Genomic DNA, 13,305 nt, shown 5'->3' with positions numbered 1-13,305 from the left:
GGGGAGGGAACCCAATTTCCCGCCGAGTAACTCAGGGTCCAGTAGCAGGACGAACACGTGTGTGCCTCCAGGCAGCAGAGTCAGGTTCCAGCAGTGGGCGTGGCAGGACGAATGAGCCGGTAGCTCCACCCTAGAGCAGGCAGGTTCCGGGCTGGGGGAAGGGAGACCACACTGACTGTTATTTTCCTCTATGTCATTTGCAACTATTTCTTCTAATCCTTGGCTTGTCTTAATCCTCTTGCCCATTCTCTTCTCTTTGAAAGAGCAGAAGTTCTTAATTATGAAGTACAAGTCTACAATATTTGTTTTCAATCAATGTAGTTTTTCTTGCCTTATTTGCACAGGCTACTTTCTTCAGAATAATGCTGATTAGGAATGATTCCGTTAAGACATCATTGCCTTGCTTGAGACTCAGGAAAGTAGGAGTGATCCTTATTTAAAAAAAATCTATTTTAGGGGCAAGTGAGATTGCTTAGTTGGTTTATGTATATACCACCAAGCCTGACAACCAAGGTCAATCCCTAGACCCCATATGGTGGAGAGAGCTAACTTACACACTGGTGGCCTCTATATTTGTACACATATATATATATACATATATATATACATATATATATACATATATATATATATGTATACATATATATATACATATATATATATACACACACACATATATATGTATCACAGTACACACCAGTAACAAATAAATGTAGTGGAGTTGGGTGTGGTGGTGCATACTTCTAATCCCAGCTCTCCTAGGGCACAGGATGAAAAGACAGCACTTGAAGGCTAGCTTTAGCTATGAGACCAGCCTCATGCAAGACAAAGCAAATCTATTTTAGAAATATATGTGATGCCACAAGCTCTACTGAGGGTGGACAGTCAAGGAAGATCAGGAATTTATAGTCATTGGCACTTGATTTGAGTCAGGTTCTAGGATCTGAGGAGATAGCTTAGTGGATTTAGGGCTTGCCATGGGAACATGAAGACCTGAGTTTTAATCCATCATAGCCACGTAAAAATCTGGGCACAACAACAAACACCTGAAGCTCCATTGCCAAGGAGACAGAAGGAGGAGGATCACTGAGACTGGATGGCCAGGTAGTCTAGGTGAATTGGTGATCGCCAGGTTTAGTTGAGAGATCTTGTCTCAGAAAACAAAGTGGAGAGTGATTAAAGAAGACATGAAGTGTCAACCCATGGTCTCTACATGCATGTGTGCACATGTAACACATATGAACATGGACACACACATGTATTTCTTTATTCATTGATAGGTTAGTATAGTTTACTTTGTAGATCTTTAAAAAGGATCTATTACTTAAGTTATGTGTATTTGTGTGGGGACATTATTTTGTAAAATGTGTGTTTATATGTGGGTGTGAGTATTGGTGCCTGCAGAGGCCAAAGACATTGGATTATCCTGGAGCTGTAGTTATAGGTGGTTGTGAGCCACCTGCTTGATATGGGTGCTGGGAATCCAATTCAGGTCCTATGCAAGAGCAATATATGCTCTTAACCTCTAAGCCATATATCTCCTTTGCAGACCCTCTGAAGTACACCCCTTTTTCTTTGTTTTTTTGAGACAGTATTTCTCAGTGTAGCCCTGGCTGTCCTGGAACTCGCTCTGTAGATCAGGATTGCCTCAAACTCAGAGATCTGTCTGTCTCTGCCTCCCAAGCACTGGCATTAAAGGCATGCACCATCACACTTGGACTAAGTGTACATTTATTGCTTGCAATAGACAATAAACTTAATTATTTGGGCTAATTTAAACTTCATTTTTTTAAGAATAATCATGAAGTTCAAATTTTTCTTCTATTATATAGTTTGTTCTGTTTGTGTGTGTGTGCATGCATGCATGCGTGTGCATATCTTGGTTTTGTTTTTCGAGACAGGGGTTTTTCTGTGTAGCCTTGGTTGATCTGGAGCTTACTCCATAGACCAGGCTGGCCTTGAACTCACAGAGATTCACCTGCCTTTGCCTCCTGAGTGCTGGGATTAAAGGTGTGCACCATAACTGCCCAGCTTGTTCTGGTTAAAAATAAGTGTAAGTGTATGTGTGTGTATGTATGTATGTATATAAATTTTATTTATTTTTTGTTTTTTTGGGGTTTTTTTTTTAAAGATAGGGTTACTCTGTGTAGCCCTGGCTGTCCTGGAACTCACTCTGTAGACCAGGCTGGCCTCGAGCTCAGAAATCCGCCTGCCTCTGCCTCCTGAGTGCTAGGACTAAAGGCGTGAGCCGCCACCGCCCAGCTCCTAACCTAATATTTTTTATCTTTAAAAACAGATTATTAGAGCCATGCAGCTAGGAATACCATTTCTATTCTCATGTATCTTCAGTAGATGACACTAGAAAATGATTATGGGAGTCAGTGCTGGGCCTAGAAGCCAGCATTTCGAGTGGAGTGGAGTGTTTTTGCAATCAGTGTTTGCCTGAACCATTTCAACTGCCTCTCTTGCCTTTGCTGTCTTTTGGCCGTCACTTTAGTTTCTGACATACCTACGTAGTGTGAGAACTTACTGCTTTCCCCACATACTGCTGCCATTCAGAGCCTGTGACTCGTTTCTGCCACTGTCTGTCTTCCCTTTGCTGTCTGTGCTTGGGCATGTGTCTAGGGCAGGCGGGGTTTCAGTGAGTGCCTCATGTGGATAATAAGAACCCCACCCACCTGCCAAGTCCTTTCTGCCGCGAGCCAAGTGGAGGCTTGCTACTTGTCATTCCTTTGCAGCAGTTGAGCTGCAGGAATGCTGCACGGCTTGCTGGAAGTTCCTCACTGGCCTTGAATATGCAGTTCATGAGGGATATGTAGAGAAGTAAGGGTCTTACAGTCTTTGTTGGAGATGTGGGTTCCTCCTGGTTCTACATTAATCAACAAATATTGATAGTTTATGACCATCACTGTGATGGATGGGGGCCTTGGGAATACTATAATAAGCTACATAATTAGGTGACAAGTATTATAACCACCTAGTTCCAGCTCTGCCACATACCAGTTAGGCAAGTTGATGTCTTTAAGTCCCAGTTTATTCTTCTGTAAAGCTGAACTAATAGTTTCTACCTGATAGGCTGTTGTGAAGATTAAATAAAGAATGTCAGTATAGTGTCATCATATGCTTGATACTAGATAGTATTTTATTTTATACAGTCATATGATACATGACTGATACTATATAAAACAAAAAGAGAGTAATAAAAACAGTAAATAAAATGACCATACAATGTATAACCAAATACTTTAATTGTGACGTGTAGATTATGAAGATTATAAATAGCCCAGGAATGTAGAGAAGGGGAAGAATAGTCTTATGCAACCAGTTAATATTCCTGTGCCTCAGCTTTTCCACTGGACACACTGAGGACAGAGTCAGATGTTTTCTAGACAATGATTAAAACCTCAAAGAATTTTTGCTTTTTGTTGGTTTGATTGAAACATGGTTTTGATATGTAGTCTAGGCTGTTCTGGAGCTCACAATCCCTTACGTCCAGTTAGGGAGGTCACCATGCCTCCAATTTTAGTTTTTGTTGTTATTGGGTTTTTTTTGTTTTTGTTTTTGTTTTTTTTGTTTTTGTTTATGCAGGGTCTCACTATGTAGCCCTAGCTGGCCATACTATGTGGACCAGGTTGGCCTTTATCTCACAGAGATCTGCCTGCCCCAGCTCCTAAGTGGTGGGATTAAAGATGCATGTATTGAGTATTTTCTTTTTAATTTTAAAAACTTTTTTGAGATAGCCTTGCTATTTAGCCTAGGTTGCCTCAGAGTTACAATACCTCTGCCTTTGCCTCTTGGATACTGGGATAGTGGCACCTGCGATAACACCTGGCCTATTTTTGATTTTCTAAATTGTATGTATATGTGTGTGTACACACACACACACACACACACACACACACACACACACATATATATATATATATATATATATGATATTAATTAAAGGGAGGCTTGAGATATTTGAAATCTAGCACTTGAGCCAGGTGTGGTTACACATACCTATAATGTGAGCACTTTGGCAAGAAGGAGGATTGCTGGAGGTTTGAGGTCATCCTGGTCTGTGTTGTAAATTCCAGGCCAGCCAGGGCTATATAGTAAGACCCCATCTCAATAGAAATGTGGGTTATTGAGATGACTCAGAGGGTAAAGGCATTTGCTGTCCAACCTAATGCCCTGGGTTTGCTACCAGGAGCTTACATGGTGGAAGGAGAGAACTGACTCCTGAAAGCTGTGCTGGATGTAGTTGAGTCACACCTTTAAGCCTAGCACTCTGAGTTTGAGGCCAGCCAGGGCTACATAGAGTTCCAGGACAGTATGGTGGACCCTGTCTCTCAGTGTTTCCTTCCAGGAATGCTGCTTGATTTGATACTACTTTGCCTCACAGACATTTTGGTTGAAGCCAAAAGTTGGTCAGTGGATGACCTCTCATTCCAGGCCCCTCTAGATAATTTCAAGATTTAAGTGATTTATAACTCAAATTATTTCTCTGATTCTCTGGCAAAATATTGATTAAACAAATCAGTCAAACAAGGCAAAAGATAAGCCAGAAAGGCTTGTCTTTTGGACTGGATATTGAGGACATGTGGTCTAATAACCACGAGGGATTCTCTGGGATGGAACCTCATTCTCCTAGAATGGAATCCAAACTGCTGATGTGCCCCCCACCTGTAACCAGGATTTCATAACTGTTCATGGAAGGCAGCTTTAGAAAAGTACTTTAATAACAACACCCAGAAGACAGACTTCCTTGCTTGGTGTTTGCTATCTTAGTGATTTTTGTTGTTTTTGTTCTTTCTTAGCTTCATTCTAGAAAGTTTGTGTTTGGTTTTTATATTAGTCTAGTTCAGCTTTCATCTTCAAATTTAAGAGTTTTCCATGAAAGTGAAGCTGCCCACATTTCTTTTTTCCTTTTGTTTGGCATTTCTCTTTTTTTGTTTCTGGTTCTCTCTCTCTCTCTCTGTCTCTCTCTCTCTCTCTCTCTCATCTCTCTCTCTCTCTCTCTCTCTCTCTCTCTCTCTCTCTCTCTCATCTCTCTCTCTCTCTCTCTGTCTCTCTCTCTCTCTCTCTCAGCATTGTTTGTCAAGGTTTCAAGTTTATGCTGAGAGGTGAGGCAACATTGTTCTTGGCAGAACAGCGCAAAGCCAGTAGAGTCATTAAATGACGTAAGCTTTTGATTTTTTTCCTTTCTGTTAAAGCTCTCTGGCACAGCTGGCTATTCTCATCTCAGAAGAAAGGAGAAGAGACTTTCTGAAGATCTGGTAGAGAAGATAGAAGAAATTTGGAATACAACCAAAAGGTACAGCAAGGAACATCAACAGCAGCCCTACTGAGAACGCAGACAAACTTCTCGGCTTGTGGTGTCTCCTCAGTTGTTCAGAGCTTGAGTTTTGCTCGAGGATGATGAGACGAGGCACTAAGAGGGCAAGGAGGAGTGTGCTAGGTTCCTGCCACTTCCTCCAGGCTTCAGTCCACAAGCAGCATTGTAAGAAGGGCTGAAGAACAAGCTGTGCTTGGTCCTGAATACTGTTGACTTGAGGATTCCATCTGTTTCACCAGGCGTGTAGGGAGGCCGTTTCAGCAACATAGAAGGAAGCAGTACTTAAAGACTTCTCTCTGCATTGGTCATGTGCCAAGTTACATTTTGAACAGTGGGGCAGGTGAAGGAAGGACAGCTTTGGCACCTGGATCTAAGGAGACACCTGGATTCCCCGAGCTTACAGATGTGATGTTTGGGAAGATCTAAACTCAGCCTTTAATCTGAACAATTTTCTGGATTTTTTTTTTTTTTTTGAAGACTTCAAAAGGCACAGTTCCTTATCAAAAAGACATAAAGCCCCCCTTCCCCCCTTTGGGCTAATGTGAACCATAATGTCTTGGAAAAGAAATTACTTTTCTGGAAGCCGAGGTAGTGTTCAAGGGATGTTCGCACCTCGGAGCTCAATGTCCATTGCCCCCAGCAAAGGCCTCAGCAATGAGCCAGGGCAAAACAGCTGCTTCCTCAACAGTGCCCTGCAGGTAAGCCCGCCTCCTTCTTCGTGTTGGTAGTGTTGCTTGCAGATTTTCAGATGTGATGCTTGACGGCTCCCGAGATCATATATTGTGTTTATCTGTGTGATTTTAGGCAAAGCTTTTTCTCTTTTCAAATGTCAGTTACCTAATTTGTAGAATTGGACATTAATAATGATAAAAAGTATTGTTAATCTGTTTCAAAATTCTTAGACTATGTCTTGAGAGTAGTATTTCTCTCTTCATGCCTGTGGTCTGGTGTGTGTGGGTGCACATGTGAATGTCAGCTTGCTTTGGCGATCTTCCACCTCTGCCTACCCAACACTGAGATCATAGGCAGGGTTGCCATGCCCATCCAACATTTACTGGGTACCAGGGATCTGAACGCTGGTTCTCTTGCTTATGCAGCAAGTGATTGCTAACTGAGATATCTCTGAGCTCCAAGGATAGTGTTGCTTTTAGGTAGTAGAAACTCTAGGTGTGCTGTGGCCGAGTTTTCCAGAGCAGTTTTATTATTGTTTTCTTCAAAAAAGATTATTTTTATTAAACTGTGTATAGTCATGTGTGTCTGCATGTGCTCATGGAGACCAGGGGTCTCCTGAATTATAGAAATTGTAAGCTGTCACGTGGGTGCTAGGAATTGAATCTGGGTCCTCCGAAAGAGTGGCAAATGCTTTTAAGTACTGCCATCTTTCCAGACACACCTCCACCCCCACCCCCTTATAAAGGTAGCATCTCATTGTATATCCTTGTTGGTCTAGAACTGTATGTAGACCAGACTGTCCTTGAACTCACAGAGATCTAACTGCCTTGGCCTCCCAAATTCTGGGATTAAAGGTGTATGCGCCTATAACTGACTCTTTATTCTTTTACCTTTTTTTGGTTTGTCTTTATACGTATAATATATATTATATATAATATGTATATATTATATATATTTTATTTTTAATTTATGTTCATTGGTGTTTTGCCCGCTTCTGTGTCTGGGTGAGAGTATCAGATCCCCTAGAACTGGAGTTACAGATTTGAGCTGCCATGTGGGTGCTGGGAATTGAATCTGGGTCCTCTGGAAGAGCAGCCAGTGCTCTTGAACTGCAGAGCTGTATCTTTAGCCCCTCCTTTTTGGTTTTTTGAGACAGGGTTTTTCTGTGTAGCCCTGGCTGTCCTGGAACTCTCCGTGTAGATCAGTCTGGCCTCAGACTCAGAGACCAGCCTGCCTCTGGCTGCTGAGTGCAGGGGTGAAGGGCGGGCACCGCACTACTTGGCTGTTTCTTTATTTCTTTATTGGATGGATTGTGCCATTGTTTTCTAGCAAGGAAAACTTTCTTAGACATTAGGGTTATTTTATTTAAGAAAAACTTTTTTTGTTAACTCATTTTTATGTGTATGGATGCTTTGCCTGCCTGTATGTGTGTGTACCACATAAGATACAAAGTCTGTGGAGACCAGAAGAGGGTGTTTGATTGCTGGGACTGGCATTATAAACAATTGTGAGCTGTCTTTTGGGTGTGGGAAGAGAACTTGGGTAGGTCCTCTGTAGCCAGTTCTTAATTGTTGAGTCATCTCTACAGCCCCAATATCATTTAATTTTTTAAAAACCTATTTTTATTACATTTATTTGTTTACTTATGTGTGTGTGTTGTATGGTATAAGTGTGCTTATGTGTGTTAGGCTATTAGCCAGAGAGCTCAGCACTCAGTTCATGAGCATGGGAGCCATGCCTAGCTTTTACTAGCTTTTTACTAGGGATTTGAACTCAGGCCCTCTTGATTTCATACAAAGTGCTCTTATCCACTGAACCATCTCCTTAGCCCTATAAATATTAGACACAGAGAGAGACAGAGACAGAGACAGAGACAGAGACAGAGAGAGAGAGAGAGAGAGAGAGAGAGAGAGAGACAGACAGACAGACCCAGAGACCGAGAGAGACCGAGAGGCCAGATCTTGCTGTGTAGCTCTGGCGGGCCTGGAACTTGGTATGTATCCACTTGACTCTTAGAGGTTATTGTCACATAACCAACAGCCCACTATTACTTTTTATCCTATTGACTTAAGGAATTGTCACAAAGGTAAAATTTTTACATTATGATTCAAACTTCTAATACAAACTTAAAGGTATATTCATCTTTTTCTTTTTCTTTTTCTTTTGGGTTTTTCGAGACAGGGTTTCTCTGTGCAGCCCTGGCTGTCCTGGAACTCACTTTGTAGACCAGGCTGGCCTCGAACTCAGAAATCCGCCTGCCTCTGCCTCCTGAGTGCCGGGATTAAAGGCGTGCGCCACCACGCCCGGCAATTCTATAGTTTTTAATCCCTAAATGTCTTCTTTAACATCACATTTGATTTTTGTCATAGGATATTGTCACCGGGTGACTTTTATTTGCTGTTCAGATGAGTTACTTTTCTAGAACATGTTCATTGTTCATTCTTGTTAGTTACTATAATCCATTTTCCTCCTGAATTTAAAAAAGTTCTTTGTGTGTGTGTTTGTGTGTCTGTGTCTGTGTGTCTGTGTATGGGTTTGTACACATGAATGCAGTGTGCCTATGGAGGCCAGATAAGAATGTTGGACGTCGGGAGCTGGAGTTGTAGGTTGTTGTGAGCCATCTTCTGCAGGTGCTAGAAACTACCCTTTGCAAGAATAGTGGATGCTCTTAACCACTGAGCCTTCTCCAGCCCTGATGCTTCACCTTTTTGAGATTGGTTTTAATATTATAAGAATGATCTTTTGTTCTGAGAATAATTTTTTTTTCTGCAGTCAATTCCTGTTTGCTTGAATTCTTGACTTTAAAGTTAAAGGCTGTTTGTAGGATAATGAGTTTCCCCCTTTTTTGGAAGGTTTTGTGGCACTTGGACATCTTCCGCCGTAGCTTTCGGCAGCTTACAACTCACAAGTGCATGGGTGATTCCTGCATCTTCTGTGCTCTCAAGGTAAGCGCCATGACATTGTCTCTTCTCAGCATCTTAGGTTGTCAAATGGCTACTATTGAGGAGATTTGGCTGATTACCGCAATTCTTTTTTTTTTTTTTAAAGATTTATTTACTTGTTTTATGCATATAAGTACACTGTAGCTGTCTTCAAACACACCAGATGAGGGCATTGGATCCCATGAGCCACTATATGGTTGCTGGGAATTGAACTCAGGACCTCTGGAAGAGCAGTCAGTGCTCTTAACCACTGAGCCATCTCTCCAGCCCCAGTTAGGGCAATTCTTAAGAACTTGTTACTGAATTATCTTTTTGTCATTTTTAGCAAAAATGAATGTGATTATTTTGTTTTGAAATATTACTATGCAGTTAGTATTCCATTCTGAGACAGCTTTCCTGAAAACTTCTCTGTGATGTGATGTGATAAGATACTGATCAAGTGTGCTTCTGCTTCACCTATTTGCTTCCAAAGCTAATCCTGAGTTTGCCTTTTGAGAGAACAAACAATTTTTAATGGAATCAGCTATTATTGTTAAAATTAAATTTAAGAAATTTATTAGCTGGGCGATGGTGGTGCACGCTTTTAATTCCAGCACTTGGGAGGCAGAGACAGGCGGATTTCTGAGATTGAGGCCAGCCTGGTCTACAGAGGGAGTTCCAGGACAGCCAGGGCTACACAGAGAAACCCTGTCTCGGGCCTCTTCCCACCCCCCCAATAAAAAAGAAATTTATTGTTTCATAATGTTTCCCATTACATTTTCAAAAACTAAATTTTATTTGTTTTGTGTGAGTATGTACATGACACTTGTATGGTCAGAGGACAACTTTCAAGAGTCCGTTCTCTCTCACTATGTGAAAGCTGGCGGAGGAACTGAGATCATCAGGCTTTGAGGCCAATGGCTTTACCTGCTGAACCATCTCACAGCCCCTATTTGATCCCTCTCCCTTTCCTTTCCTTTCCTTTCCTTTCCTTTCCTTTCCTTTCCTTTCCTTTCCTTTCCTTTCCTTTCCTTTCCTTTCCTTCCCTCCCTGTATAGCATTGGCCATCCTGGAACTTGTTTTCTAGACCAGGCTAGCTACAGGGATCCACCTTTCTCTGCATCCCAACTAGTGCTGGGATTAAAGGTACACACCACCATGCCTGGTTTTCCATTCAATTTTTTCTACCAGTTCTCTATCTCATATTTTCATGCTATGAGCAAAATAAGTCTGGGGATTTGTGTAGACACAAAGAAAATGAGAGAGATTTCACAAAGAAAAACAAACATGATGGTTCTTGGTTGGTGCCTTATCCTTGACCGATGTGTTGGTTCTCCTGTGCTGTTGGTTCAGATTACAATAGATTAGTTGTGCCGGAGTAAGTCTGTAGCATCCATCGGAGTTCAGAGCAAGATTCTAGGCTCATTATTTTGTTCATGAAGGTTGAATTGTTTTGTTTGGTTGGTTTTTTTTGAGACTGGATTTCTCCCTGTAACAGCCCTGGTTGCCCTGGAACTTACTTTGTAGACTGGGCTGACCTTGAATTCATCTCCTGAGTGTTGGGATGCACAACCACACCTAGCCTGACGTCTGAATTCTTAGTTTTTTTTCCACGACTGCCTAGGTGTAATTTAGTCTCCTTTTAGCTTAAAGTAGAAATTATGAGCTAAATAGTCTTGAATGTTCTAATTTGCATTAATTATATGCAATAGTTAGGTTTTTTTTTTTTTTTGAGATAGTTTCTTTTGTTGTCAAGATTAGCCTAGACTGGCCTTGAATTCATTACTTAGCCCAGGATACTTCTCTTGACAATACCTCCTTTGTATGCTGGGTTGCAGGCATGCACTACTAAACAGTTTTATCTGATGCTGGGGTCAAACCTAGTGCTCTGTGGATGACAGGCGAGTGAGCACTACCAACAGAAGAACTACATTGCCAGCCTTTACTTGCTATTGTTTTGGAAGCATTTGGTTTTTTTGTTTTGTTATTTTATGCTTCCCTGGCTGATCTTGAATTTGCTATGTCCTAGGCTGGCTTTGAACTTGGCTGTGATTCTTTGGTACCTAGTTTTCACGTTCTGGTCTAAGTACCATGATAAAATCTTGGGAAGAGTTATATGAGTCCTCTGAACTTTCTGTTATTTGGGTCACAGAAATCTTTTTTTCTACACTTTATTTATAACCACTATAACTTGTAACAAAACAGTATAAATAATGAGGGGGTATATAATCAAAATATATGCATATGTGAAATTATAAAAATAAACATTATTAGCCAGTCATTTTAAATATAAATTTTAAAAATTATGTATTGTTGTTTTCTGTGTATTAGTGTTTTGTTTGGATGTCTGTGTGAGGTTATCAGATCCTCTGCACCTGGAGTTGCAGACAGCTATGAGCTGCCATGTGGGTGCTAGGAATTAAACCCTGGCTCCCTGCAAGACCAGACTGTGCTCTTATCTCTCTAGCCCCTTCTATAAGTTTTAATATTCTAAATTTTAGAATAAGTTTATTGTAAGTTTTAATAAATTGATTGTAACATTTTCTACAAGGCCCATTTAAAAATATCCATCCATTTAAAAGAACATTTTATTTTTTATTTATTTATTTATTTTTTGGTTTTTTGAGACAGGGTTTCTCTGTGTAGCCCTGGCTGTCCTGGAACTCACTCTGTAGCCCAGCATTTTACCTAATTTTATGAATGACATTTTTAGATCAACATAGTGCCTGCTTGGTCAGTAAGTTCAAAAACCATGCTAGGCAGATGTTGCTAAGGAAATACTAATCTTGGAGAGATTCTGGGTAGAATAGTCTCCTGAAACTAGAAACTCTGATCTGTACTAAGAACGGATAATTAAACTTGTGAGACTTCTCATATGTACTGACTGACTGGCTGGGATTTTACTGTACTATTTATTTATTTGAAATGGGGTCTCACAGTGTAAAACTCCCCTCTTTGAGCTCCTCAGTGCTGGGCTGCAGGTGTGAGCTACTACGTCTGGATGTATATACACTACTTATTGACTTAGGAGAACCAACTACCATGCTGTTGTTGTATTTCCAGAGTGACAAATTGTCATTGGGATGTAAACTAGTATCTTATAAGCCAGAGAGAAGAAAATTAGCTTTCAACTTTCATGCTGCATACCCAAAGATATCCAAGCGCAGAAGGAAACTTGTTTTTCATTTTTTTTGTCTTGAAGAAATACCTTGAGACTTCAGAAAAGATGCTGTGATAGATGGGTAGATAAACTTAGGAGGTCAGAGGTGATATTTTGGGACTTTGTGATTCTGAAGATATGTTACAACTTTAGTATTTTCTTCATGTTGTCACTACTTAATCTGACCAGATTTATTTTCTTTAAGTTAGTAGAAACTATAATGACTTAGGCACTCAGGTTCTGTAGGGAACTAACTTCATGTTTTGCCCAGCAGGTGATTCTGGCATGTGTTCCAAATGTGCTTGTGCGCGCGCACACGCACACACACACACACAGACAGTAAATATAGATATTAAAATAGCCATATATTGTGTGTGGCATGTTTATACTTTTGGAGAAAGCCTAAGTGTATTCCAATTGGCCACAGGCTACCTGTGTCAAGTTTAGTTCATAAACACTTTGTTCTTCTGTTTTGGTGCCTGAGCATCCTCCAGTTTTGCTGTCACCCTCCCTCCCTCCCTCCCTCCTTCCCTCCCTCCCTCCCTCCCTCCCTCCCTCCTCCAGTGTCTCACTATGCAGCTCTATCTGGCCTGGAGCTCACTCTGTAGACCAGGTTGGCCTCTAGAGGTTTTCATGCTTCTCTTTCTCCTCTGTGCTGGGGTTAAAGGTCACCATTACATTCAGTTACATTTCTTTCTTAATCTGGGGTTTGTCTGCCCTTTCTTTGGTCTCTGCAAAAGTAAAGGGATGGAATTTTTGTCAGAAAAATAGCCATCCAGTATTCAGAGATTTAAGTTGTATGTTATTTTGTGGTTCCATGTTACTTTATAGAGAGAATTCTTTATTTTTAAATCCCCTCAAAAGATAGTAAAGGATTGTCTTTTCCCTAACTTTTCAACTTGTTTCCTATTTTAAAGTTCCAGGACTGTTTGGTGCTGTTAATAAGAACTCATTTTTTTGCTAGTTATTAATAACATATTAGTATTCTTTAATGTTTTATCCTATTAAGTTTAGCATACAAAATTCTTATCTCATATTTTTTTTTCAAGACAGGAAAGTCCAAAGTTCCCTTTGAAGTATGCTTTAACATCCTGAAAATTCTGCGAAGTCAGAGTTGATTGTGTTGGAACATAATTGTTCACTGTCACACACAGACACTGAGACACAAAATAACCTCACTAACATGTTCCTAGATGCGTTAAAGCCAGCCAGCTCCATATGCCATATTTAGA

At 40.6% G+C, this 13,305-nt stretch overlaps 1 protein-coding gene across 3 annotated transcripts in view; it reads left to right on the top strand.

Annotated features, from left to right (window-relative positions):
- Nucleotides 1–13,305, top strand: part of Usp54 (ubiquitin specific peptidase 54) — a 69,306-nt gene that overhangs the window by 5,652 nt on the left and 50,349 nt on the right. For all 3 annotated transcript variants that reach the window (XM_029469079.1, XM_021182487.2, XM_029469080.1), the window contains exons 2-3: nucleotides 5,199–6,018; nucleotides 8,845–8,937. In XM_029469079.1, coding sequence (XP_029324939.1) covers nucleotides 5,872–6,018; nucleotides 8,845–8,937 — 240 coding nt within the window. In that variant the 5' untranslated portion in view covers nucleotides 5,199–5,871. The remainder of the gene's footprint in view (nucleotides 1–5,198; nucleotides 6,019–8,844; nucleotides 8,938–13,305) is intronic.

Source organism: Mus caroli, chromosome 14 (genome assembly GCF_900094665.2).
Source record: "Mus caroli chromosome 14, CAROLI_EIJ_v1.1, whole genome shotgun sequence".
Lineage (NCBI taxonomy): Eukaryota > Metazoa > Chordata > Mammalia > Rodentia > Muridae > Mus > Mus caroli.
Note: the sequence above shows the minus strand (reverse complement) of the source record. Positions and strands in the feature narration are given on the sequence as shown.